Source organism: Panthera onca, chromosome A2, assembly GCF_046562875.1.
Source record: "Panthera onca isolate mPanOnc1 chromosome A2, mPanOnc1 haplotype 2, whole genome shotgun sequence".
In the NCBI taxonomy this organism is placed as follows: Eukaryota; Metazoa; Chordata; class Mammalia; order Carnivora; family Felidae; genus Panthera; species Panthera onca.
The window spans coordinates 14,437,899-14,465,313 of NC_138340.1; the positions used below are offsets into that span (position 1 = coordinate 14,437,899).

General features: G+C 52.0%; 1 protein-coding gene across 1 annotated transcript; it reads left to right on the forward strand.

Moving 5' to 3' along the window:
- Positions 1-27,369, forward strand: NCAN (neurocan). Its single transcript, XM_078443191.2, has 15 exons — positions 1-134; positions 4,646-4,725; positions 5,838-6,251; positions 8,509-8,683; positions 8,794-8,921; positions 9,487-9,780; positions 10,669-11,256; positions 11,445-12,917; positions 16,752-16,868; positions 17,919-18,032; positions 19,594-19,752; positions 20,764-20,846; positions 23,347-23,491; positions 24,232-24,414; positions 24,936-27,369. The coding sequence occupies exons 2-15, from the start codon at positions 4,653-4,655 to the stop codon at positions 25,079-25,081; spliced, it is 4,092 nt and encodes a 1,363-aa protein (XP_078299317.1). The 5' UTR covers positions 1-134; positions 4,646-4,652; the 3' UTR covers positions 25,082-27,369.
- The last annotated feature ends 46 nt before the right edge of the window (positions 27,370-27,415 follow it).

Here is a 27,415-nt window from a genome sequence, read left to right on the forward strand (position 1 = left end):
ATAAGCGCTGAGGCGGCTCTGGGGCGAGCGGAGCGCAGGGCGCAGGGGCTGGACCCGGCGCGAACGATCAAGACAAGCCGGAGCGTCCTTTGTGCCGGGCGACCGCCCCGGGATGCGTCCGAGCTAGGAGTCAGGTGGGGGGTCCGTCGTGGGGAGGGGGCCGCGTTAGGGGAGAGATCCGCGGAATTAGAGACGAGCACGAGATTGGGGAGGGGGCCTGGGATCAGAGAGAAGCCCCCAGAACAGGGAGGGGGGCTGAGAGGGGGAGGGGAGACCCAGGTTAGGAAGAGAACGCAAACTGGAGGGCGCTTGGGAATGTCAGGGGGACTCGGATTTGGGGGTCAATCCTTGGGTTGTCCGGAGAATGCGGAGACGGTTCCAAGGTGGGGAGGGGGCCGGGCTGGGGGTGGGTCTCAGAATTGGGGAGGGGGCACTGGGAACCAAGGCTAAGGGAGGACACAACGAGTTTAGAGAGAAGAGGGGGAAATCCAGATGCTATATGGGGGGGGGGGGCTCCATAACTGGGCATCCCGGTATTTGAGCTGAGGCACCCCAGGATTTTAAGTGGGGGTTCCCAATTTGCAGATGAATGGAGGAATCCAGGCTGGACTGCAGCGGGGAAGGGGGCCCTCCAGGTTAGCCTGAGTCCGATGGAAGGGGGGGTCTTCCCTGAGTGTGAACAGCAGTGGGGAAGGGGCGCCCTACAGTCTGCCTCTTCTTTTGGCCCAGGTCCTGTCACCACATCCTGATTCAGGGAGGAGGTTCTGGGGCGGGGGGGGGGGGGGGGCTCCATCCCAAGGTGGTCCTTGTTCTTCCCTTGGACTTGGAGTTGGGGTGGTGTCTCTTCTCCCAGGGAGCACACTGGGTCTCCCAGGTGAATGCTGGGTGTGAGTCCCTAAAACCCCAGTTAGAATCCCTAGGACCCATGAGGGGCACCCAGTCCAAAGAGGGGGGCCGCTCCCAGCACCTCCATACCTGACTGTGTCCTCACAGAGGGACACAGACTCTTGCCTCACCCCTTCAGTTCCATCTGCCCATATGGATGCTTGTGAAAGTCCTGGCTTGGTTTGGGGGCACAGGCACCGGGAAGTAGGGGGCCGGGATCCCGGGCCCAGCCTGGGCAGGAACGACCGACCCCCATTTCTGTGCACGGGGCTTTGTTCCTCTCAGCAGCATTAATGGGAGACAGCCAGGACAAGGAGAGGGTTGGCGCTGGGCCCCAGCGGGGGACGTGGGGGAAGGGCAAGGAGGGAGGGGTGGGCAGATCATGGGACCTCAGAACCCAGCAGCCTCGCTGGCTTGTGGACATTCCCAAATGGAAGGTGCCTCCCCCCCGCCCCCCCGCCGGAGGCAGGGGCTTTGTGTGTGTGTGTGTGTGTGTGTGTGTGTGTGTGTGTGTCTACCCCATGCTGAGAGAGGGTGTGTGTCCATGGGGAGTCTGGGGTCCTCTGTGAGTCTAATGCGACTGAGGTTGTGTCTTTGTCAGGAAACTTGTGGCAGGGGCCACATCACCAGGTGGCAAAATGATGTGTGCCCACCAGTCACCAAGGCCACATTTATCCAGCCTGGTCTGTGCCAGGGGCTGGCATCACCATGTGTGAGTGTCTGTGAGAAACTGTGTCTGACGGTATGGCCTCATCGAGGGGTTTATATGGGGAGGCTCAGACTGTGGGTGTGTGTCTTTGTGCAGAAGACATGCTGCCTGCCTTGTAAGTGCCCATATTGTCTCTCTTTGTTAATGTCACTGTGAATCTGTGTGTGCGCGCGTCTCCCTGGCTCTGAGTCTGGGGTTGTGTGGCTGCATGTACAGCAAGGGGCTCCTCTCCATGTGATTGGCAGTGTGGACCCTAAGCACGGGGGTGTGAGATATGATCTTTGTGCAGAGTTGGGGTGCTAATAGGGGAGATGTTGGGGTTCAGGTCCCCAAAGGCATCCCGAGATGGTTTACTGAGCCTGGCTTCAGTTCTCCTCTGAGGAGTTCCACGATCATGCCCATACACACAAATATGCCCTGACTCCGAGGCCAGAAACAGACACATGTGCTTACGGCCCCTGCGGAGGGGCACTTGGACCCACACATCCAGAGACCACAGTGGGTCCCCTATGCTCCACGCAGCGCACAGAGCTGCTGCACACCGATGCACACATCCACACATCACAGGGCACAACTTCACATCCTTGCCTGGACACAGCACCCCGACACACACACCCAGGCACACAAAAATACCTGCTGGCCAACACACCCACATTCAGTGCCCACTGAGACAGGAGGTGGGTCAGAGGGAGGGACAGGGACACACACAACACACACACACACACACACACACACACCCTCCTTCAGCACCGCCCCTCCTCCAATGCCCCACAGGCCCCTGTTGCATATGCATGAGGCTTATGCGTTATTCATGAGGGGACAAGCCCCAGACAGCTGTGTAAATGCTCACCTCTGGCTGCTCTAGGGAGGAAGTATTTTAAGAGAAGGGGTGTGGGTGTGTGAGGGTGCAAGCGGAGGGAACAGAGTGCCTCTGGGAGGGTATGTGTGTGCGTGGGAGGGTGCACCTGAAACTGTCACTGTGTTGGATCACCTCTGTACATTTGCATATGTACATGAGGCTTTGTATACAAAAAGCTGATTCTTAATTTAACATTTCTAGCACCCCACAAGTCTTTGCTCATTCCATCCTCACCGTAACACTATGAGGTACATGTTGGGTGAGCCCCATTTTACAGGTGGGGAAAGTGAAGCACAGAGAATGAAGCAACCTGTCTAGGGTCATACAATGTATAGAAAGAGGCAGAGATTTTTTTTAATTTTAAATAAATTTGGGGTTTGAACTCATGACCCGGAGATCAAGAGTCACATGCTCCTCCAACTGAGCCAGCCAGGTGCCCCTGAATGTAGTCTGTCCTTTTAACCATACAAAGTGTGTGTGTGTGTGTGTGTGTGTGTGTGTGTGTGTGTGTGTATGAATTCTGTGAACTCACCCCCTCCTAAGGCCCTCCTGGGCAGGTGCAGCCCATAGTCCTGCCCCACCCTCTAATACCTTGTCAGGCCTTGTACAGCCATCAGAGGAGCCTGCACTTGTTCAGGATTCCAAGGGGGAGAAATGAGGACAGCCTGGAATGGAGGCAGAAGTTGCTAAGGTTTACAGGTTGGTAGTTGGGGGCACCATCCCAAGGCCTGGCCTCTGATCCGCTGTGCAGCCCTAGGCAAACTGCTAGCCCTCTCTGGGTCCCAGGTGAGGCTGTGGTGCCGCTGCCAGAGGAAGACAAGGAGACCAAGTGGGCATGTCATTGCTTTGCCTCCCTAGAGTTCAGCACCACGGATAGGGCCCCGGCTGGCCTCCCAGTAGGGACTCTGGGAGCAGGGAAAGAGCACTGGGAATGGGACCAGCTGTCCTCCACAGCCCCCATGCTGGATGCTATCTACACTCCCCTCCTCAGGGCTATTCTTTTATTGGGGGAGGCTGCAAGGGTTAGATTTTTAGAGGATGCCCTAACTTGCCATCTGTCCCCACCTCCTGAGCCCCAGTGAGGGGAGTGGTACAGAGGGGCTGTGAGGCTTTGGGGAGGGACTATCTCCCCAGAGTTTCTGGTCTCTGGAAGAATGTGAGGCCTGGGAGGGCACTGCTGTGTCCTGGTGCCTGGATTGGGCCTTACTTACAGTTGGCACTCAGTAATTGTCCATTTTATGTCTGAAGGCCACAACCCCTATAGAAGGCTGGACCCACAACTGGAGTTTCTCTGTGGACCTAGGAGGCATCTTTGCCAGGTGGTATGAAGTCAGGAGGAGGGTGGGGTGGGCAGGGGTGAGGCCCCTTCCTCCAGCTGGGACTTGGCAGCTTCTCAAAAATCCCAGAAACCAAGAATAGAATCTTGGCGACAACCAAATCCTGGAATTGAAGCTGAGAATCGTGTCAGTCAGCAAACCCAGATTAAAGGCTGGCTTGGAGGCCAGCATACTGCGAGGACTGGGGACCTCAGGCTGACTGGGACTGGCTACTGCCCTCCTGGAATCCTAGTCTTATGGGTGAGGCCAACATGAAAGATGGGATTTTGATCTTGGCTGTGTTAAGGACAATAATAGTAATAACAACAGCTCAGGGGCACCCGGCTGGCTCAATCAGAAGAGCATGTGGCCCTTGATCTTAGGGTTGTGAGTTCGAGTCCCACGTTGGGCATAGAGATTAAATAAATACATTTTTTAAAAAACAGCTCAAATCTATTCTTTCATGCCAGGCAGTTCTAGGCATTTCGTACATATTGACTGTATTTACCCATCTATTCCTTCCAACTACCTGATGTTATCCCTAGCTAACCTACAAAGAAACTGAGGCACAGAGAAGCTAATCTACTTGTTGAAGGTCACACAGCAAGGAACAGGCAGATAGACAATACCAGGTCTGATTTCACTTTAACACCCTTACTTCTGACTGTGAAACTTCACTGCTGGGATTCTGAAGTCAGCCGGTCCTGGGCTTGGATCCTGGGTTAACCCTTGCTTGCTGACTGTGTGTCCTTGAGTGACACGTTAGCCTCTCTGAGTCTGTTTCTAGGTCTGTAGAATGGGGAGACTTGGTCCTTCCACACTAACTGGGTGGGTTGTACTCACCCCCATTCTCCCTCTGTCTCCATCTTTTTCCAGGTCCAGGATGGGGGCCACATCTGTCTGGGCCTTGGGCCTCCTGATGCTCCAGATGCTGCTGTTTGTGGCTGGGGAACAGAGTGAGTTAGCTTTGTGGGGTGGGAGAGGTTGGGTTCTGGGGGACTGACAAGATCGGGCAGCTTTTTAACTCTAGAGCTTTCTCCTGCTGGTTCCCTGGCTTGGTCTGGAGAATAAAATGAGAATAGATGAAAAAGGTCTTTGAATAGTCAAAAGTGAACAAGACACCTGAGAGGTTATTTTTAGTCATTGCCAGCAGAGGCTGGAGGTTCCTGCCTCTCACTGTTTTGCTGAGCTGAGCTGAAGAGAGAGAGAAAAAATGAAAACAGTGCAGAGATTGATTAGTGATGTCTGTCATGGGCGGGGCAATAGAAATAAGGTATGTAGAACTCTCCCTGGCATCTCCCCAGTGATGGTTAAAAGCCCAGGCACTGGAAATGCCCCCTGATTTTCTCTGTGGTTAGGCAAATACAATGATGTCTCTGAGACTCAGTTTCCTCAACCCTCCAAAAAGACCGTGAGACATGGCTACTTCTGCCTATGGTTATGAAAATCAAATGAGCTGATCGCTATGTATAAAGTGCCCCTGTTATCAAGAAGGTACTCCTCAGGCACATTTTCCTTCTAATGGCTGCTTCTTACTGGACTTTGGGGTTAAGTGACTTTCCCATGACCACACAGTGAGTCAGTGACAGAGTCAAATCCCTGGCAGCCAGGGTCTGGATTTTGAGTGGATGCACCGCTATGAAGGCATGTGACTCCTCTTTTGCTCACAGATTGGGGTGCACATCACAGATTGGTTCACTGCATTGTGATATTGTAGGCAACCTAACCTCTCTGGCTTCAGTCTCCTTATCTGTAAAGTGAGAGAAGTAGCAGTCTCTGCTGGTCTTTGTCTTTTTTTTAATTTTTTTTTCAACGTTTTTTATTTATTTTTGGGACAGAGAGAGACAGAGCATGAACGGGGGAGGGGCAGAGAGAGAGGGAGACACAGAATCGGAAACAGGCTCCAGGCTCCGAGCCATCAGCCCATAGCCTGACGCGGGGCTCGAACTCACGGACCGCGAGATCGTGACCTGGCTGAAGTCGGACGCTTAACCGACTGCGCCACCCAGGCGCCCCATGCTGGTCTTTGTCTTTGAGTCAGGTCCTCTTTCCACCTTCTCCACCCCAGGCACACAGGATGCCACTGCTGCTGCCTCTGCTACCGCCAACAAGGGGCTCCACATGCAGAAGGTGGGGTCGGGGTTGGTTCGGGCTGCGCTGGCAGAGTTAGTGGCCCTGCCCTGTCTCTTCACCCTGCGACCATGGCCAGATGCAGGCCGAGAAGCCCCTCGGATCAAGTGGACCAAGGTGCGGACTGCATCAGGCCAGCGGCAGGACTTGCCTATTCTGGTGGCCAAGGACAATGTGGTTCGAGTGGCCAAGGGCTGGCAGGGACGTGTTTCACTGCCTGCCTACCCCCGGCACCGGGCCAACGCGACGCTACTACTGGGACCACTGAGAGCCAGCGACTCTGGGCTCTACCGCTGCCAGGTGGTGAGGGGCATAGAGGATGAGCAGGACCTCGTGCCCCTGGAGGTGACAGGTCAGTTGAGGACGGGAGAGGACAAGGCTGGGAGGGGAGGTGCTGAGCCTGAAATTCACCTACAGAATGTCACCTTAGAAATCACTCCCTGAACAATGATTCCCTTTCAATTCTTCTGACAAAGTAAAGTCCAAAGAAAGTCTCCTCCAGTGCTACCCTTTCTTTAATACTTCTCTCTCTTTTAGCTAAGACAAAGCAGCTTCTGGCTCCATCTATTGTGGACCACAGTATTTTATAGGATTTCATAAGCTTTTTTTTAAAGTTTATTTATTTTGAGAGAGAGAGAGAGAGAGAGAGAGAGAGAGACAATACAAGTGAGGGGGGGACAGAGAGAGAGGGAAAAGAGAATCCCAAACAGGCTCCGCACTGTCAGCATAGAGCCCAGTGTGGGGCTCCAATCCACAAACTTTGGGATCATGACCTGAGCCGAAATCAAGAGTCAGATGCCTAATGTACTGAGCTTCCAGGCGCCCCTCCTAACCTTATTATAAGTCCCTTTCATGGTTACTTACTTTCACATAAGACAAAGGATATTGACTTTCTGTTTAAAATAGGAATACAAGGGCACCTGGGTGGCTCAGTCAGTTATGTATCCAACTTTGGCTCAGGTCATGATCTCATGGTTCGTGAGTTCAAGCCCCACATGGGATCTCTGCTGTCCACGTGGAGCCTACTTCAGATCCTCTGTCCCCCTCTATCTCTGCCCCTTCCCTTCTCATGCTCACTCTCTCAAAATAAATAAACTTTAAAAAAATAAAATAGGAATACAAATTTCCTTTTACAATAAAATGATGTTTTTTTTAAATAAAATAAGAGTGAGGTTTTCTTTTCATAGCCAACTGAAAATATATATGAAGTAAGTAACAGTCCTCAAATACCTGTTTAACCAACTCCTGTATTAAATTCTTTCTGTTGAAATAGCCAGTGTTTCTCTTTTCCTAACTGATCAAGGTGGACAAAACAAAACAAAACAAAAAGTTTTTTAATTATTAAAGCAAAGTCCTACTAGCACAGGGGTGGCACAATAGACGCTCCATAGGTAATTGACAAATGACTCAATTGACAAATGAATGAATTGTTGTGTGTAAAACATCCTGTGGGTGCTTGCTGGGAAGTCGATTTACCTTGACCCATGCTGGCCATGGGCAAATCCCTGAACCACCTGTCCTGGAGCACAGTGTTCTCCCACCCAACAGTGTCTCACTGCATATTTTATGGGGTCAGCCAACTGTCCCTTTTACACGGCCTCGCTGCTCAAAACTGATAAACCTTGAAGAAAACCGATAAGTGATGAAGGAAGTAAAATCTACTTCTGGGATTGTTCATTCATTCAACTGAACATGTATTGAGCACCTACCTACCACATGCTAGTCTGGTGCTGGGAACATAATCATAACTGAGACGCAGCCACTGTCTTCCAGGAGCTCGGAGTTTGATAAAATGGAATCGAATGTTTCATTCCTTTGTCTTGCTCAGCCATTTCTTTCATCCTAAATCAGAATTTGAGTCACAGTGAGCCCATTATTTATGCTTCCCATCCTGGCTTACAAGTCACCTCCTCTAGGAAGTCTTCTGTGACTCCATTCCCAGGCTGGGCAAGAACCACTTGATCTCCCATTGCCACCTGTGCTTTCCCTATCAATACATGTACTTAATTCCTTTGTTTTTGTTTTTAAGATTTTATTTTTAAGTAATCTCCACACCCAACGTGGGGCTTGAACTCACAATCCCAAGATCAAGAGTCATATGCTTACCCTGCTGAGACAGTCAGGCACCCCAGCATGTATTTTATTTTTAAAAGGAAGAATCTCCCTCTTCTCCATGCCTCCTGTCACCTCCAAGGTCTAACCCTAGGCATGAAGAGTGCTATCTTTGGAGTCAGATCATCCTGGTTATGAATTTTGGCTGTGCCTCATACTGGCTGTGTGGAACGGAACATGTGCCTCAGCGTCTCTGAGCCTTAGTTTTCTCCTCTGGAAATGGGGATAATCACAGTGTTGTTGTAAGATTTCATTGAGATCTTGCTTATAAATGCTTTCTACATGGTAAACATTAGACACATGTTAGCCCTTTATGGTCATCGTTACCAATTTCCTTATTTAAAAATGGGGTCATATCAGTCTGGCATGGTACAGGGCAGCATAGGGGAGCAGGTTTATTATTAACAAACTGGGAGAAGGGGCATTCTGCAAGAAGGAGGTCAGTTCTTGAAGATTGCAGCATAAGTCAGCCCCCTATCCTGGATGTTCCCCAACAGGTGTCGTGTTCCACTACCGGGCAGCCCAGGATCGCTATGCACTGACCTTCGCAGAGGCCCAGGAGGCCTGTCGTCTCAGCTCAGCCACCATTGCAGCCCCACGGCACCTGCAGGCTGCCTTTGAAGATGGCTTTGACAACTGTGATGCCGGGTGGCTCTCTGACCGCACTGTTCGGTGAGGGGGTACACAGGGTTGGGACGTGGAGACCTAGCTCCTGGGGAAAGATGGTCTTTGGGGGCCCCAGGTGCACATATTTGAGAGGGACCCCCTCCTTGTCTTGTCAGGTATCCTATCACCCAGTCCCGTCCTGGTTGCTATGGCGACCGTAGCAGTCTTCCAGGGGTGAGGAGCTATGGGAGGCGCGACCCACGGGAACTCTACGATGTGTATTGCTTTGCCCGTGAGCTGGGGGGTAAGTCTGGGGCTGGCAGGACTCCCCACCCTCACTTCCCTGAGTACCTATTACCCTCCCCAACCCCCATTCCTCCCTAAGTCCTTGCCTAGCTCTCCTAAGTCTCATCCCTCTATAAACCTGCAGCCAATATCTGGGCTCACCCTTCTCTGAGCTTTCCTTCCCTCCCTGAGCCCCTCCTTCTCTGTGCCCCTTCCCTCTCTCTGAGGCCCTGTCTCTTCTCTGAGACTCTCCCCCTCCCTGGCCCCTCTCCCTATTCCTACCCTTCTCTTACTCTCTGAGCCCCCTCCCCGCGCCAAGATCCTCCCTTTCTCTGGAGCCCAACACACTCAAAGGCCTGTTACCTCATTTGTAAAAAGAAGCTAAGGCCCTCTTCTTCCTAGCACTGCCTGAGAGGTAAAGACCACTATGCGGGCGGGAGTGCGCACAGCGGCGGCGGCTGTCGCCGCCTTGTTTAGCCACCACCCAAACCCGGCCAGGCTGGAGTTCAGAGTGGGACCCCCTTCCCGGGCTTCAGGGGAGAATTCCCCAGGCCCGCTTGACCTTCGCTCGCGCCTTCCCGCAGGCGAGGTCTTCTATGTGGGCCCGGCCCGCCGCCTGACACTGGCCGGCGCGCGTGCCCAGTGCCGCCGCCAGGGCGCCGCGCTAGCCTCGGTGGGACAGCTGCACTTGGCCTGGCACGAGGGCCTGGACCAGTGCGACCCGGGCTGGCTAGCCGACGGCAGCGTGCGCTACCCGATCCAGACGCCGCGCCGGCGCTGCGGCGGCCCAACCCCCGGCGTGCGCACAGTCTACCGTTTCGCCAACCGCACTGGCTTCCCGGCGCCCGGAGCGCGCTTCGATGCCTACTGCTTCCGAGGTGCGTGTAAGGTCAAGCCCCTGGAAGGTGCGTCCCCTGGCAGCCACGCCCCAAAGCTATACATCCTGGTCAAGGCCACGCCCCTGGGAATTTTCCTTTCTAGTGGAGGCGGAGCCCAGACCGAGGAGAGAGGTCCTTGGAAATACGCTCTGAGATAAGCCACGCCCTCGGTGAAGCCCACGCCCCTTTCCCTAGGAGCCCCGCCCTGGGGGTAGGGTCGGGGCCCGAAAAGGCCAAACTCTGGCGGGGACGTTCCGTTGAGAGTGAGCTGTATCTCTTAAGGTCCCTGAAAGACATGCTTCTGAGTGGAGCATATTTTAGCTGGAGCCTTGTGCATAAGCATCCCCGGAGGAGGGAGTGCTGTTCCATTAGCCATGGCCCCAAGGCAAGGCCACACCTCCAGGGACTGGGGATGACCCTAGTCCTTGGAGTGGGACCAAAGTTTCAGAAGCTGGGAACCTGACTCCAAGGACCTAAGACTAATGTGTAAGAGGGAAAAAAAATCCCTTTGTAGGAAGGCCACGCTTATTAGGAGCTTCCTCCCCCTGGGGGAGAAGCTATGGTCCAGGTCTGACCTGCCCCCATGAGAACTGGCCACTGCCTGAGCTTTACCCAGGAACCTAGCTGTCTCTTGACCCCTCACCATGACCAGCTGACTGACCTTGACAGTGGGCCCCAGCCTGAACGGTAGGAGTGTTAACTTCACACCTTCCTCTCTCTGGGTTTAGGGGATCCCAGAAACCACGCAGAGATTTTAGAGACAGAGGGGCACAGAGAAACAGAGAGACACAGACGGTTCACGCTGCAGCATGCTAGAGTGGGGGTAGACTTCAGGCAGAACTTCCTGGCCAACCTTCCTAACACAACCTTTTCGGCTTTCTCCCACAGCTCATCATCCTACACCACCACATGGAGACCCAGAGACCCCCTCATCTGGGGATGAGGGGGAGATTCTGTCAGCAGAAGGGCCTCCAGCCCAAGAACTGAAACCCAACACTGGGGAGGAGATGGTCACCCCTGACTTCCAGGAGCCTCTAGTATCCAGTGGGGAAGAAGAGCCTCTGATCTTGGCAGAGAAGCAGGAGTCTCAGGCGACCCGCAGCCTTGCTCCTGGAGGCTTCGTGCTAGCCTCAAGGCCCCCCCGGGAGGCTGAAGAGGTGTGGCCGAGCACAGTGGCCCCCAGCCCTAGCAGCCCCAGCACGGCAGTGGGCGCTCACACGGAGGCGACTCCGACTGGCCCCGTGCCCAGGAGGAGGGGACGCTTTAAAGGGTTGAATGGGCGCCACTTCCAGCAACAGGAACCCCACCGAGGCCTGGAGGTGGGGCTTGAGGCCAGCACCCAGGCCCTGACCCCAGAGGCTGCTGGGAATCACGTGGAGCCTCTGCTGGCCACAGGAGCCACAGATGCTTCAGGGGATAGCCGGAGCCAAAGCCCTTGGGCTATGCTGACCAATGAAGTGGATGTGCCTGGAGCTGGTGAGTGGGGTCCAAGGGAGAGGTGGGACCTGCCTGGGGGTCTGAGGAGGACAGGGAAAGAGGTTCCAAACCCCAGCTGGGTCCTCAGGCCTCACCAAGCCTCAGAAACCCCCTTCTCCTTGGAACGGGACTCAACAGAAGGAACTGCTGAGAGATCATTAGAATCACTCTTGTTGATATTGTTGCAGGTTCCCCTGGTGGCAGGAGCCCCCCAGAGCCCTGGCTGTGGCCCCCGACCGTGGCCCCACCCAGCGTCCCAGGCCCCAGCAGCGTTGCTGGCCTGGAACTAGAGGAAGCCAAGGGCCCCAGTGTGAGGCCAGCCGCTCCTGAACTGTCCTGGTCTCCCTCAGAGGTCACTGCCCTAGAACCCAACCCCTCAGAGGGTCCCAGCAGTGCCCCCTGGGAGGTATCCCCCATGGTCACTTCCCCAGACTTTCCTGTCATGGCCATGCTTCGTGCCCCCAAACTGTGGCTTCATCCAAACCCGACGCCCCTCCCCACGCAGGCCAACAGGGTCAAGGGGCATAGTGAGGCCGTGGCTTCTGTACCACCCTCCCCTGCCTCAGACACCGAGGCTGTCCCCCAGGACCCTATCTATCCAGAAATGCATTCCTTGCCCCTCTCCTCAGGCCCAGCAGGACAGGGTAGAGAGGCCACACCCCCGACAGTCAGCGGCCACAGAGCAGGCAGTGCAGTAGCTCCTTTGCAGACAGCCACAGACACACAAGCCAGTCCTAACTCTCCCAGGGCAGACTTGGGAGAAATTGGGGGGACCAGCCCTACTGGGCCCAGCAAAGCTGAGCGCCCCAGATCCAGTCCACAAGCTGCTGTGGACAGGAATGTGGCGGAAGATTTCGCCGCCACTGAGACTGCCACTGAGCCCACGGGAGTGAGAGACATCTCGGGGTCTGAGTCTGGGGTCTTCGGCACAGCAGAAAGCCCCACTGTTGGCGCTCAGGCCACCACGGACAAGGCACAGGGCACGTGGCCCTCACTGCACAGTGAAGGGCTGGACTCCCACCCCCCATCTGCGCCCTCGGGTGTTCCTAGAGTCCTCTTGATTCCTGGGGTCACCCCAAGTTTGGAGCCTTGGGCCACTATAAATGGAGAAGCCATGGCGGGGCCCACAGATTCCACGGCCACACTGGCCCCCAGTGATGCTGGTGGGATTTGGGAACCTGGATCCCATGTGGTTGAGGGAGCTGAAAGCCCCACCCTGAGCCCTCGAGTGGCCGTGGATTCAAGCGTAGTGATGTCCCTCATGTCCGTGGACCAAGGGGACGAGGCTGGAGTCCTGGCCATGTCCACAGTGGCCTCCTCAAGCTCCCAACCCCATCCAGAGCCGGAGGGCCAGATGGTGACCCAGGGAATACTGGGAGCCTTGGCCCCTTCACAGGACAGCAGCCCCCCAGGGGAACCTGTTCTTCCTCCTTGGACACCAACGGCAGCCAGCACGGACAAGCCTGTCTCAGTTTCCTCAGGAGAGCCTACAGTGCCGGGTGACTCTCCCAGAACCCCACTGCCGGCCTCCCTGGGCCCAGAGGAGTTTGAGCTGGAGGTCCTTTCAGGGAGCCCAGGTGTGGAGGGCTTCTGGGAGGAGGCAGCGAGTGGAGAAGAGCCGACCCTGCCAGGGACCCCAGCAAATGGAAGTACAGAGGAGGGTGAGTTCAAAGCTTGTGGCCTCATCCAGCCCACTGCTGTCAGGGCTTGGGGACAGGGGCTGGGGCGCCCAGATCTGGGAGGAAGGATTGTTTTGGGGGGCCTGGGAAGGTTTCTAGCAGGGGATGATGCTGGAGATGGGAGCTCACTAGGCAGAGTTGAATTGCGGAAAGGGTGTTCCTGGAAGGGACACCAGCCTGGGCAAAGGCCAGGAGGTGAAGTTACACCTTAGTTTTGATGCACAGCGAGGGGGGGAATAACGAGGCATTGGGTGGAGTTTGATTTGGGGGATAAATCGTGTTCATGTCCACTCTGAGCCAGACGGTGCTGTGCAATACTGGGGTCTGGCCTTCAGTGAAGCCTCAGTCTGGGAAGACAGAGCTGGACACAGGCACCCTGACTCGGGGCTGGAGGGAGGAAGCGTGACAAAGAGGGCTTTCTGTTCAAGTGGGAATTTGCACCTGGGATTCAGTGATGGTGGATCGTCAGGGGGGCCTCGAGCCACAGGGAAAGTGGGTGCTGGGAAGGGGCGGGAGGGGTGGACATCACCCCCGTTTTATAGAAAGCAAAATAAGGCTTAGGGAGGTATGACTGCCTCCTGGTCAGTGGCCAGTGGCCAGACTTCAATCAGAGCCCAAGTCTGTGGAAGCCTTAACCGTTCTGTGCCTAGTGGAGTCCAGAGAAAGCCAAATGCCCTGTTTCCCTGGGGCTAGGTCTGCCCACTAGCTCAGCCTGCAAATTTTGGCTTTTTTTTTTTTTTTTTTTTTTTGGTCAATTGAGCTTTAAAAAAAAAAAAAGCAGCAGCAGCTAATTAAAAAACACTTATTCTGAGTTGCAAAACACTCTTATTAACACAATTGGTTTTACACTTGCTCCTTTTTTTGAAGGCAAGGTGTAGTGGCAATGCAAATAGCAGATGCAGGGTTTCTTCGCCCACCCTGTCACCTCCGGGCCGTCTCCAGGACTATAGCCTTTTTTCTTAGATGCCCAGGAGGCAAGCAGACCCTGGGCAGGGGCGCAAGCGTCACTAAAGACTGCATGCTTGGCTTGTTCTAAGCACTTTACTGCAATCGACTTGGTGAATCCTTATGATGTCCTTGTGGAACAAGTTCTAGTAAGATCCTCACTTTACAGATGGAGAGACTGAGGCACAGGGAAGTCAGATGACTTGTGCGGAATCTTGCAGCCCGAGGAGTGTAAATGATAAGATTTGAATCCAGGCCATCTGACAACAGTCTGTCTCAAACACTAGCTCATACAATGCATATTTCATTGGTATAAAAAACAAACGCCTGAGGTCTTGAGGAGGGGGTGAGCTCACCCAGGGAAGGAGCAGAGAAGAGACTGGTGGGCGGGATGGGCAGAGGGAAGGAAGCTCCAAGCCAGAGGAGCTAGAAAGGGGTGAACAGAGAGGTGGGAGGACAACCATGTCTAGGGGTGCTAAGGAAAGTGCTTTGGGTGGAGCCCCTAAGACTACAGCTGGATTTGTCTTGGACTTTGCTGCTTTCTTGGCTCTAGACTGAAGCCAGCGGCAGCCTGGGTGGAGGGAGGCAGCCAACGCTGGGGGAGACCCAGGCGCCTACCCACCCGCCTGCTTGTAGCAGAAATGCTAATGAAGCCAAAAATAAATGCAGCACCAGTGAGCGACTGAGTCACCGCCAGCCCGTGGGTAGGTGTCAGCAGCTCAGGGCACCTGGCGGGGCTCACGCGTCCCAGCACCCAGCAGCCCCAGGCGTGTGCACACACGTGCAGGGACAGATACACCAGCCCCAGGCCCCTCTGGGCCCACCACCCCCGGGACAGGCTCCAACCGCTACAGAAGGGCCAGCAGCTACCTTCATTTCATTCAGTTAATGAGCAATTATTGAGTGCCCGCTGTGTTTCAGGCCCCGTTTTGAGACCAGGTCCCTTGTCCTGTGGAAGCTGACATTCTAGGGCAACATTCTAGAACTTTCCCAATGATGGAAATGTTCTGGAGCTATCCTAATATGGTAGCAACCAGTCATGTGTGGTTACTGAGCCCTTGAAATGTGGTTAGCGTGACTGAGAAACTGCATTTTTACTTTTATTCCATTTGAATTTAAACTTGAATAGCTATATATGGCTGCCGTGTGGAACATCACTGCTCTGGGGGAAGGTGCTGACAAATAATGATGATCTTAGTAAATAAGCAAATTGCATTGGAAGTTAGAAAGTGATATGGGCAAAAGAGAAAAGTAAACCAAAGGGTGGGGGATGCCCATGGGTGTTTTCTAGTTTTAGAAGGGGGGTCAGAAAGGCCTCTCTAACCAGATGAAATTTGAGCAAGGCTGAAAGGGGGGAGGGAGGAGCCATGTAGAAATCTAGGGGAAGAGCATTCCAGGCAGAGGGAAGAGCCTGTACAAAGGTCCTGAGGCAGACCTCTGCCTGGCATGTAGCAGAACAGCAACGCCAGTATGGCTGGAGCAGAATGAGCCAGGGGAAGAGAGGAGGAGGTAGGGCAGGGAGATGTTGGGAAAAAAATCACACAGGGTCCCATGGGCTGCAGTGAGGACTTTGGCTTTTCCTCTGAGGGTACTGGGGGAGCCATGGAGGGACCTAGGCAGAGGAGGGACATGATTTAACTCAGGTTTACATAGGCTACCTCTGGCGACTACAGGGAGAACAGAGATCAGACGGCAGAGATCAGACCAGGGAGGAGGCAACTGCTTATTACCGTCTTAATATCTCGTGAGGCCTTGGGCCAAGAAACAAATTCAGAAACAAATTCTGGATTATAGGAGTTGGAGAGGGGGACCTTAAACTGGGCTTCCAGAACAGAGCCTGGGAGGCCAGTCTTGGTTCTTGTACTGTTCTGCTGTGTGGCTTCGAGCCAGGCCCTGCTCTTCTCTGGGCCTTGGTTCTGGTGTCTACGCAGTGGAGGACTGGACGCTGCCCTGATAAGGGATGGGGGTTGGCTGGGATAGGATGAGAATTCTCGCTCTGTGCCTCCCAGGCTCCAGGGTGGAGACCACCCACCAAGGCATCGGGGCCTCTGAGATGGGGAGGGGAGACTCAACTGCTTCCAGGGAAGCCCAGCTGAGGGGGGAAATGGTGGGGGAGGGGGACAAGGACACATACTCCTCAATGCTCCCTGAGTGCCAAATCCATACAGAGCAATGCTGAGACCTCTGAAGATGCCTCAAGCTGATATAGACAGAGCTGGACGTGGCATTATGGTCAGGACCGGGAGAGGGATGAACTGTTCTGATTTCTATTTTGTGGATGAGGCAACTGAAATTCAGAGAAGTAATTTGTCCAGGGTCCTTAATGAGTGGCAGAGTCAGGGATTGAACTAACCTCTCTGATTCCAGAGCCCGTGGTTATAACTACAATAATCCAGCACCTCTCCAACCACTGCATCAAAAAAGATTGAGCCACCAGAATGAAGGAGGTGATAGTTCTCACTCTTGGCTAGTGCTGTTCATACCCTACCTGGGACCTTACATCCACCTCTGTGCTCCAAGTTGTGAGAAGTGCAATGGCCATCAGGCCATGTCCAGAAGAGAGGGACAAGTCAGGGAAGCACTTAAATCCATGTTCTGGGAGACTTCCCAAAAGAAGCTTTAGGAAGCTAGTTCCACTACAGTCTGTTTCCATAAGCAGAGTGGCCCACAGATGCTCTGGGGCAGTTCCTGAAAGGAATAAGCTCCCCATTAGAGGAGAATGCAAGAGGAAACTGACAATTGCAACTGCCTATTGGGAAGTTATAGAGGGGACTCCACAGAGAGGGTTTGGGGGAGTCTTAGGTCTGGATTCCAGGAAGGCAGACGACATGGTGGCCTGCCTCCTCTCTACACTGCCTGTCCATCCTGCAGCCCCCTTGGATCCCTGCGAGAACAACCCTTGCCTGCATGGGGGCACCTGTAAAGCCAACGGCACCATGTACGGCTGTAGCTGTGACCAGGGCTTCGCCGGGGAGAACTGTGAGATTGGTGAGTGCCCCAGACTCAGGATCTGAACCTAGACTTGTTTGGATCAGAACCCTGGGGTCTACCTCAGCAGCCATCCCCATGAGGACTGAGGGATAAAAGGCCGGCTTCAGATGCTCCCTTCTCCTCCCCCTTTCTTTGGTTCCAGTAACTCAGTCCCAATTAGGTGAAGCAGCACCAAACAGCTGAGCTCTTGTCCTGGGGACCATGGCTCAGGTGTCCTGCCACCCATCACTACCAGGCAGAGATGAGAGGAAAAGACAAATGATAAGGCTCAGATTCCTCCCTGATCCAAGGGGGTTCTTCCTAGCCCCAAAGCCCAACACAGGGAACATGACAAATTAGGAAATTTTAACAATAAATATAAATGACATAAATCTTGAGCCCTGCACGTTATTTCATTTCACAGCCATACTAATTATAGAATTATAACAATAAATATAAGCAATGTGATTTCGTGAGCTCTTCCATGGACCCTCCACCGACAACCACTCTTGAGGAGGTGCTATTATTATCACCATTTTGCAAACACGAAAATGAGTCCCAGAGATGGGAAGTGACTTGCCCAAGTCACTCAGGCACTATCTACACAGAAATTGGTTGAATGAGAGCTCAACTGATATCTAGTTCAACTGATTTCTAGCTCTACCTACAAACAGCTCTACCTTTGTGCCTCTGTGCAAGTCCTTGCAAATGTTATGGAACTCAGTTTCCCCAAGTTCCACATTCTGGTAGGACCCTCCATCTTCAACATTCTAGGAGTCTGTTTGCCAGAGTATAACCTTCACTCTTCTGAAGGCCAGTGGAGCATTCCACACACTCTGGCTCTCAGCTGGCCCAGTGGCATCTGCTCTCATTAATGCTAATTCATGCTAATTGTTTGAGGCTCCACCCCCTTGACCTCCAGAGTCATTGGGCCATCTGCGCAGACCACCGTTGCTTCACGCAGGTCCAGGATGGATGGTAGGACCATGACCTCATCTTCTGCCTGGTTCCTTGTGGGGACTGGGAGCCAAGGGGAGGCTGACCTCTAACTCAGTCCCACCCCTCCAGATATTGATGACTGTGTCTCCAGCCCTTGTGAGAATGGAGGCACCTGCATTGATGAGGTCAACACGTTCGTCTGCCTTTGCCTCCCCAGCTACGGGGGTAGCCTCTGCGAGAAAGGTGAGTCTCTACCGAGACCCCAGAAACAGTACCAAGAGGGGGCTGGTTGCTGGGCCACATGTTTCTCACATATGCTTCAGGTCTCCATCTCTGCTTCTGTGGCCGTGAGTTGAACAGATGACAAATTGTTGTTTGGGGATAAAAGTCACGTAACATAGAATTAACCTCTTTAGAATGTACAACTCAGTGGCATTCCGTGCATTCACAATATTGTGCAGCCACCACCTCTAGCTATTTCCAAGACATTTTCATCACCCCAAAAAGGAATCCTATATCCATTAGCAGTCATTCCCCATTCCATCTCCCTCAGCCCCTGGTAACCACTAATCTACTTTCTGTCTCAATGGATTTGCTGGTTCTGGATGTTTCATATAAATGAGGTCATGCACTATGTGTCATTTTGTGTCTGCTTTCTTTCACTCAGCATGATGGCTTCCAGATTCATCTACATTACAGTGTGTATCATTGCTTCATTCTTTTTTATGGCTGAATAATATTCCATTGTAAGGAGATACCACATTTTCTTTATCCGGTCATCGCTTGGTGGATATTTGGGTTGTCTCCCCCTTGTGGTTAATATGAATAGTGCCACTATGAACATTCGTGTGTAAGTTTTTGTTTGGACAACGTTTTCCTTTTTTCTCCCCCCATCCTTTTTGGTGTATATTCAGTAGTACAATGGCTGGATCGTATGGCAATTCTGTGTTTAACATTTTGAGGAACTACAAGGCTGTTTTCCACAGTGGCTGCACCATTTTACATCCCTGCCAGCGATGTACAAGTGTTCCAATTTCTCCACATCCTTGCCAATGTTTGTTATTTTCCTTTTTTTAAAAAATTTTTGTTTTAAATGTTTATTTATTTTTGAGACAGAGAGAGACAGAGCATGAATGGGGGAGGGGCAGAGAGAGAGGGAGACACAGAATCCAAAGCAGGCTCCAGGCTCTGAGCTGTCAGCACAGAGCCCGACGCGGGGCTCGAACTCCTAGACCGTGAGATCATGACCTGAGCCGAAGTCGGAGGCTCAACCGACTGAGCCACCCAGATGTCCCATTTTTTTTTTTAATTCTATCCATCCCAGGGGGTGTGAAATAGTGTCCCATCATGGTTCTGATTTGCGTTTCCTAATGACTAACAATATTGAGCATCTTTTCATGTGTTTATTGGCCATCTGTATATCTTTTGCGGAGAAATGTCTATTTGAGCCTTTTGCCGGGAGAAAAATTTTAGGGCTTCCTGAGACCATTTCCTGAGTTCCCAGGTCCACACAGAGGGTGCGGCCAGATCAGAGGCGACATCAGAGTTGGGATGAGAGGGATGGGTGTAATGATCTTCAGTTGAATATCTTCCTGCGACAGAGAAAGAAGTGAATATGGGGGGGGAGAGGTAAAAAGGGTGGGGGGACAGAGCCTCAGGAGGATGGGGGGAGGAAGAGGGGTGATCTGGCCCCACAGTGACCTTGGTTTTGGCCTTCTCTCTGGTGCGCTGGCTGTGCTCATGACCAGCAGGGCAGGCCTTGACACAAGGCCAGTCTCCCTCACGCTCCCATCCCACCTCCCAGACACAGAGGGCTGTGACCACGGCTGGCACAAGTTCCAGGGCCACTGCTACCGCTACTTTGCCCATCGACGGGCGTGGGAGGACGCCGAGAGGGACTGCCGCCGCCGAGCGGGCCACCTGACCAGCGTCCACTCACCCGAGGAACACAGCTTCATTAACAGTAGGGACTCTGGAGTGGGCGGGGTGGCCCTTGCAGTCCCTTTGCCAGGGCATCCCCTAGGGTCCTGAAGACACTACCTTTCTGAAGCTGTGTTTATTAATGCTAGCCCTGATCACTTTAATTCATATGTCCATTTATTCACTTGTTATTTCATACTTCACTTCATTCATTAACTCACCAAATATTTACTGAGTATCTGCTATGTGCCAGGCACCGTTCCGGGCATTGGGACACAGCAGTGAGTGAGACGCATATTGTCCTGTCTGCAGGGATTGACATTCTTGTAAGGGCTATAGGCAAACAAGTAAATATCTAATTAAATAAATCTATACTATAATTTAGCTGGTCCTAAGTGCACTGATGACAAGTAAAACAGAGCCAGGGGAAAGAGGGCAATGAAGAAGCATCTGTGACGTGGGGGATGAAATGAGGAAGGAGCTCCGCATAAATCTAGAAAAAGAGTGTTGCATCAATTAAATCTGGCATTTATTGATTTATTCATTATCCCTCTGCCATTTGTTCATCCATCCAATGATTCACATTTTCCCCATCCCATCCCCTGTTAATTCTTTCATTTGTTAACTCCCTGGTTCCTTCATTCTTGTTTTGTCCCTCAATGTAATCAAACACATGCTTATCCTTGAGGACACTCAGTGACTGACTCCCTCACTAGGTCTCTCACCTGCCTGCCTGGTCCAGCCCGGCCTGCTGGCTCTCCTATCCCTCACTCTAATTTCTGCAAAACCTGATGAGTCTCTGTTTATTCCTTCCTGTGGCTATTTGTTTAAGCCACTGATCGTGGCAAGACTGGAGCCTAATTCCAGCCCTTTTCATGCCCCCCCCCCCACTCTCATCTGCTTGGGAAGGGGGGGGGGACACCGCCTTCAGCCCACACAGAGTCTGGGGGAGGGGCTGGGTCCTCCCCTCCCATACCTTCCACCCCTCCTCCGGCCCACAGCCTAGGCTGGGGGAGGGGTGGACACCCAGCCCTCAGGATGCCCCACCTCGCAGGCTTTGGGCGTGAAAACACTTGGATCGGCCTGAATGACAGGATCGTGGAGAGGGATTTCCAGTGGACGGACAACACGGGGCTGGTGAGTGGCAGGAGCCAGGCTTGGGTCTCCCTAGAACAATGGGATGTGTATAAGCCGCGTGGGCTCTGTGCTCTGGCCTGACTTTACCCTCTTGTGCAAATCAACCATGAAAGTTCCTTGTGGCTCTGAGATTGGGAAAGGAGCTTCAGCGAAGTTCCAGGTCACCCTTGACTTCCCAGCCCTGTAAACACCCGGCCCACCCGGTGACTGAAGTTATAAACCTAGGACTAGGGCCTGAGGTCTCCTCTTGCTCACTGCCGGGTCCTCCAGCCATGGACTTTAAGATATTCCCATTTCCCTACTGCCCCCTGCCTGACCAGCCTCCCTTATCACTCACCGGGACCCCTGCAGCAGCCCCCCAAGCCCCACCTTCCAAAACACACGCTTGCTACCTACCCTCTAGCCCCTCCACCTGGCAGCCAGGCGGACTTTTTAAAAAATTGTGGTGAAATTCATACAACATAGAATTAACCATTTTAAAGTTTTCTTTTTTTAAAAAAAATGTTTATTTATTTTGAGAGAGCACACGATTGGGGGAGGAGCAGAGCGAGAGGGAGAGAGAGAGAATCCCAAACAGGCTCCGTGCTGTCAGCAAGGAGCCTGACGCATGGGGACCGAACTCAGGAACCGAACGATGAGATCATGACCTGAGCCGAAATCAAGAGTCAGGCACTTAACCGACTGGGCCACCCAGGTGCCCCCTTTGAAAAATGTTTTATTTAACTAATCTCCACACCCAGCGTGGGGCTCGAACTCATGGCCCGGAGATCAGGAGTCGCATGCTCTTCCGACTAAGCCAGCCAGGTGCCCCCAAATTAATAATTTTAAAGCGTATAATTCAGTGGCATTTAATACTTTCACAACGTTGTGCGGCCATCGCCTCCATCTGGTTACAGAATGCGTCCACCCGAAAAGGAAAACCTATACACGGGGACCTTTTCAAAATCATAGATCAGGATTCCCCCTGCTTCAAGTCCTCTCAGGCTCTCTGTTGTTCTCAGGGTAAAAATCTACCTCTTCCTGCGGTGAAACACAGTCTGGCGGGCCCACAAAAAGTTAAAGTCAAACACAGAATTGCCACAGGACCCAGAAACTTCGCCCCCGGGTAGATACCCAAAAGAAGAAAGATCTTTCACTCAGATATTTGTACACTCGTGTCCACAACAGTACTCGTCACAGTAGCCAAAAGGTGGAAACAGCACAAATGGCCATCAAAAGAGAAATGCATGAACAAAATGGGGTCCATCCATACGGTGCATACTATTCAGGTAAAAAGCTGATATGTGCTACCGTGTGGATGAAATTGGAAAACCTGCTCGGTGGAAAAGGCCAGAAGGCCACAGAGTGTGTGATTTCGTTGACGTGAAGTTTCTAAAATATGCAAACTCGCAGGGACAGAACGTGGATGGGTGGTTGCCAGGGGCTGGGGGCGGGGCAGAATGGGGCGCGATTGCCAATAGGGAGAGAGTTTCTGTTTGAAGGGATGAAAAGGTGCTGGGATTAGACAGTGGTGATAATTGCACAACATTGTGGATCTTATTAATGCCAATGAACCGGACACGTAAAAATGGTTAAAATGGTCAATTTTACGTTATATGTATTTTACCACAGTTTCAAAGCGTCCACCTCCTCGGGCCGCCTGGGTGGCTCAGTTGGTTAAGTATCTGGCTCTTGATCTCAGCTCAGGTCTTGATCTCGGGGTTGTGAGTTCAAGCCCTGCATTGGAGCCTGCTTTAAAATAAGAAATAAGAGGGGCGCCTGGGTGGCGCAGTCGGTTAAGCGTCCGACTTCAGCCAGGTGCGCGGTCCGTGAGTTCGAGCCCCGCGTCGGGCTCTGGGCTGATGGCTCAGAGCCTGGAGCCTGCTTCCGATTCTGTGCCTCCCTCTCTCTCTGACCCTCCCCCGTTCATGCTCTGTCTCTCTCTGTCCCAAAAATAAATAAAAAACGTTGAAAAAAAATTTAAAAAAAAAAAATAAGAAATAAGAAAAAATCCACCTCCTCTACCGCAAGAACTGGCCCTTGCCCACCCACTCACCATACCCCAACTCGGCCCAGCAGCTCCAGCCCCACTGGCCTCTGTTCTATTCCTCAAACAGGATAAGCACCGCCCTGCCTCTGGGCCTTCGTGCTAGCTGTTCCCTCTGCTTGGAATTCTGTTCCCTTCCTGCATCATTTCTACCCTTGAGTCTTCAGCTATCCGCTTGTATTCTCCGGGAATCCCTCCTGGACCTTTGCTCAACTATTTATCTCAGAGTGACCTAGGTGGAAAATTAGACTGTCAGGGAGAAAGGAAGCAGGTAGGAGGGCCAAGGAAGAGGGCACTGCAGCCTTGCAGCCAGAGGAGGGGTGACTCCGGGTGCAGTGGAGGCCACCATCCGGCAGAACGGTGCCCGTTGTAGAGATAGAAACACTGAGTCCTTCAAGTTTGAGTAGGCTGGCCAGGGGAGTCCTGCAGTGAGCCGTGACGGAGTCTGAGCCTCTCTGCTCCCTATTCCTGCAGCAATATGAGAACTGGCGGGAGAACCAGCCTGACAATTTCTTCGCGGGTGGGGAGGACTGTGTGGTGATGGTTGCACATGAGAGCGGGCGCTGGAACGACGTTCCCTGTAACTACAACCTCCCCTATGTCTGTAAGAAGGGAACAGGTATGCCGCTACCCTCCCCACCACTTGCCTCTGCCTTTCGTGGAGTCCTTGTTTTCTTTAAATGTGTAAATGTAAGTCAGCCCTGCCCAATTTTCACTACAGTGCTGTGTGAGAGTGCCCATTTTTTCCCGACCTTTGCCAACTCTGTGTGTTCTCAAATCTTTTGTTCTTTGTTCATCTGGGCAGTGAAAAAATAAGACCTACTTGTTAGGGGAGTTTGCATGCCTTTAAGGATGAGAATAACCGACTGTTCATAGGTTCATAAGCTATTTGGATGTATTTATTTTCCTGTGACCTGCAAGTTCATCTCCTTTGCATAACGTTCTATAGGTTTGTTGGTCTTATTGATTTGTGAGAGCTCTTTACATATTAAGGGAACACTTATACGCGTTCTCGTGTCCACCTTTCTCTTATACTTTTGCTTATTCTCACTTATGTGTCCGTGACAGTTTTCATGTCCTTTCTTCCTTTCCTTTACTCATATCATTCTTATCTCCCACCTTCATTGCTATCATGGGTAAGGATTAAGGAGGATGGGATGTGTCCAGGAGGTTCCCGCCCCTAAGGATCTCCTGGGTTAGGTAGAGGAGACAGACACCGTCACTTCTGTCCATGTGAGGTCACAACTGAGTGAAGAGCAGGACCTGCTGATGGGTATAATTATTCCCAACAAGAGAAGAAACCAGTTCAGCCCCAGACTTGATGATCACTTCCCTTACCAGTGGTTTCTCTGTCTCCAGTGCTGTGTGGTCCCCCTCCAGCAGTACAGAATGCCTCACCCATTGGTGCTCGCAAGGCCAAGTATAATGTTCATGCCACTGTACGATACCAATGTGATGAAGGATTTACCCAGCACCATGTGGCCGTCATCCGATGCCGGAGCGATGGCAAGTGGGACCAGCCCCAAATCGTCTGCACCAAACGTAAGTGGCTGTCCCCAGACACCCCAACACAGGTTTCCAGTTATTTGTGGTCTCCAATTAAAATGTCATATTACTGGGGCGCCTGGGTGGCTCAGTCAGTTAAGCATCCGACTTCAGCTCAGGTCATGATCCCACCGTTCATGAGTTCGAGCCCCACGTCAGCCTCTGTGCTGACAGCTCAGAGCCAGGAGCCTGTTTCGGATTCTGTGTCTCCCTCTCTCTCTCTCTCTCTGCCCCTCCCCCACTTGCGCTCTGTCTCTCTCTTTCAAAAATAAATAAACATTAACAAAAATTTTAGAAGCAAAAAACAAACAAACCAACAAAAAACCCCCGTCATATTGCTACACACTTTGATCTGGCCGAATGTCTGCCTGATAATGCAGCCTTGCAGATAAGTGAGAACTTACCAGCCTGCCTGGTGTTTCCTTCGTTTCTCCTTTCCATGAAAAGTCCCGCTATATCAGGCCACCCGCCTCTCACCACCTTTTGCCACTTCCTTGTCCTCCCTCACTTCCCTGCAGCCAGACGGTCCCATCGGATGCGGCGACATCATCACCACCACCAGCACCATCACCAGCATCACCACCATAAATCGCACAAGGAGCGCAGAAAACACAAGAAACACCCAGCAGAGGACTGGGAGAAGGAAGAAGGGAATTTCTGCTGAAGAACCAGGCAAAAGGAAGCACAACCCCTTTCCCACACCTTCCCCGGAGCCTTCACCTGGGGAGACAGAGCCCAGAGAAAAACAAGAGGGTCTGGAAGTCCCTGAGCCCCAAACCACACCCCTCCCCCCGCCTCCACAATCCTTTGTAAAAAGCTCCTCTCTCCTCTTTCTTACATACACAAGGTCCTCTTGGCAGGCATAGCCATGTATCTGAAAAGTCAGTTCTAGTCAGGCTGAACTCTGGGACCATCTCCCAGTGAAGGGAAGCACAATCAGCAAAGATCATTCTTTGCATTGGTTAAGTCTTTTGTTGGCAAGGCTGATTACCAGTTGTTGAAATAAGGCTTTGATGAAGGTGCAAGAGTGTATGTTTGGGTTCACACTAAGGAATTGCTTTTCACACCAGAAGATCAGGCTTAGTAAACTGTCAGATGTGCAGGTTTACTAAATGCAGGCTGAAGCTTTTAGTTAAGGTCATTGGCTTTGGGAATAGAGAACTCCATGGAAACACACTGCTTGAACTTGACAGCTGTCTTCCTTCACCCTGGACTTCAGCGCAAGTTCCTTCTCTGGTCTTGGTGGATAAATGGAGTATGGAACTCCTATGTACTGAATTTTAGGAATGTTTTTAGAATAATCTCCTTCTGTGCCCTCAGAGTTAGGGGTCAGAATAGTCAGAGCAATATACGGGAATAGAAGGAAGGTGTATTGCTTACCCTCCCAGGTCTAGTCCAGTGCTGAGATTTGGTGGTTCTGTACGTGTGGTGAATCTCTCTCACACACACAGATGAGAGGATGTTTAGGGCTTGATGAGCCCAGATTTCTTCCCCCTCCATCTCTCAGGGAGACAAAGAACCTCCTTCCTGGATCAAGGAGGTGCCAAGTTTTCTAGCTCAGTGCCCATCCCCGTCCCTCCAGAGACATTGGTAGTGCCCCTGCCCTGGGTCCTGCCCCCACTCCTGCCCCATCCCTGTCTTCATTCATTGCCTGGTGGACTAGAAATGCTTAAAACTTGAAGTAGTAACATCTTCCTGCGGTCATGTTGTAGAGAAATGCACAGCGTTAAAAACTGAAACACACACACACACACACACACACACACACACACATAGAGACACACACATTTTTTCTCTCATTGCTTTTTAAAAATCTTTTAAGTGGGAAAGAACTGACTAAATCTGTTCCCCCAATTGGCAACCTGTAAAATAGTTCTCCGAGCCAGAGGCCAGGATTCAGCTCCTTGATCTCTGGCAGGGAAAACCCCCATGGTATCCTTCATGTTTTGTCCCCTCTGAACTCCTCTCCTCTGGGAAAAGTCTGTGGACCTGTGTTAAAAATTACAGTGGGGAATGGCCCTCTGCAAGAAAGAAAAATAAGAAAGTAGATGGTCCAAGGGTTCAGTAGAGAAAGAAATGTGTTGATTGAGCCTATATTCCTCCTGGGAAGGAATAATCATAGCCAACGACTATGGAGTCTGTACTTTGCTAAGGACTCCCACACTATCTCTTTGAATCTTCTCAGTACCCCAGTGATTTTGGAACTATTATTTGCCCATTTTACACATAACAAGACTGAGGCTCAGAGAAGAGAAAGGCACTGGTTTGAATCCACAGCCAAGACAGGAGAAAGGATTTGGTCCTTCATCTGTCTGATTCCAAACATCGCCTTTACTTTGGGGGAATGGACTGAAGCATAATTATACTCTCTCATACGCACAGGCAGGTTTAGGAAAAGATTGAGAAGTGCAAACTAGACCCTTATCCTTGACCATGGTCTTCAGTCTTCCCCGCTATAGACATTATCTCCTGCTCCACCTTGTAGTTATAGAGAAAGCCCAGGGATGTACATTTGCCTTCTTGCTTTGATAATTTTTTTTTTTGCTTTTAAAAATATAATAACACATCTTCAATAATTAATGTCATAAAATAATTTTCCTTTGGGGGTGGTGCTTGGGGGTGCAACTTTTTTTTAGGGGGGGGGGGCTTGGTTTATGCTCCCTGCCCTTGGCCCCCTTAGTCCCTTGCTCGGCCTCCACCCAGCTCCCTGGTGGGAGGGGGCTATGGTCTTTTCTAAAGTGGGTGGTTTGTCTTTTAGTCTTTCCCTTTGGGATGTGCGTGTGTCTGCGTGTGCCGCGTGCGTGGCATGCGTGTGAGTGTGTGCGCGCGTGAACAGCTTCGGGTTCTGCTGGTTTTGCTGTGAGCTGCAGTATTCTGTGGGTCTGTGGTATCTGACACTGTGGATATTAATGTACTTCTTGGACATTTTAATAAAATTTTTTAACAGTTCAACCTTCCTGTCGCCTCCTGAGACCTTTCTTCATTAATTTACTCAGCA

What these genes read in the sequence shown, in the direction of transcription:
- NCAN (XM_078443191.2), top strand. Translation starts at nt 4,653, where the DNA reads ATGGGGGCCACATCTGTCTGGGCCTTGGGCCTCCTGATGCTCCAGATG. An exon ending in CGTGCCCCTGGAGGTGACAG is followed by an intron (nt 6,252 to 8,508) that starts GTCAGTTGAGGA and finishes GTTCCCCAACAG; the next exon opens with GTGTCGTGTTCCACTACCGG. An exon ending in AAATGGAAGTACAGAGGAGG is followed by an intron (nt 12,918 to 16,751) that starts GTGAGTTCAAAG and finishes TCCATCCTGCAG; the next exon opens with CCCCCTTGGATCCCTGCGAG.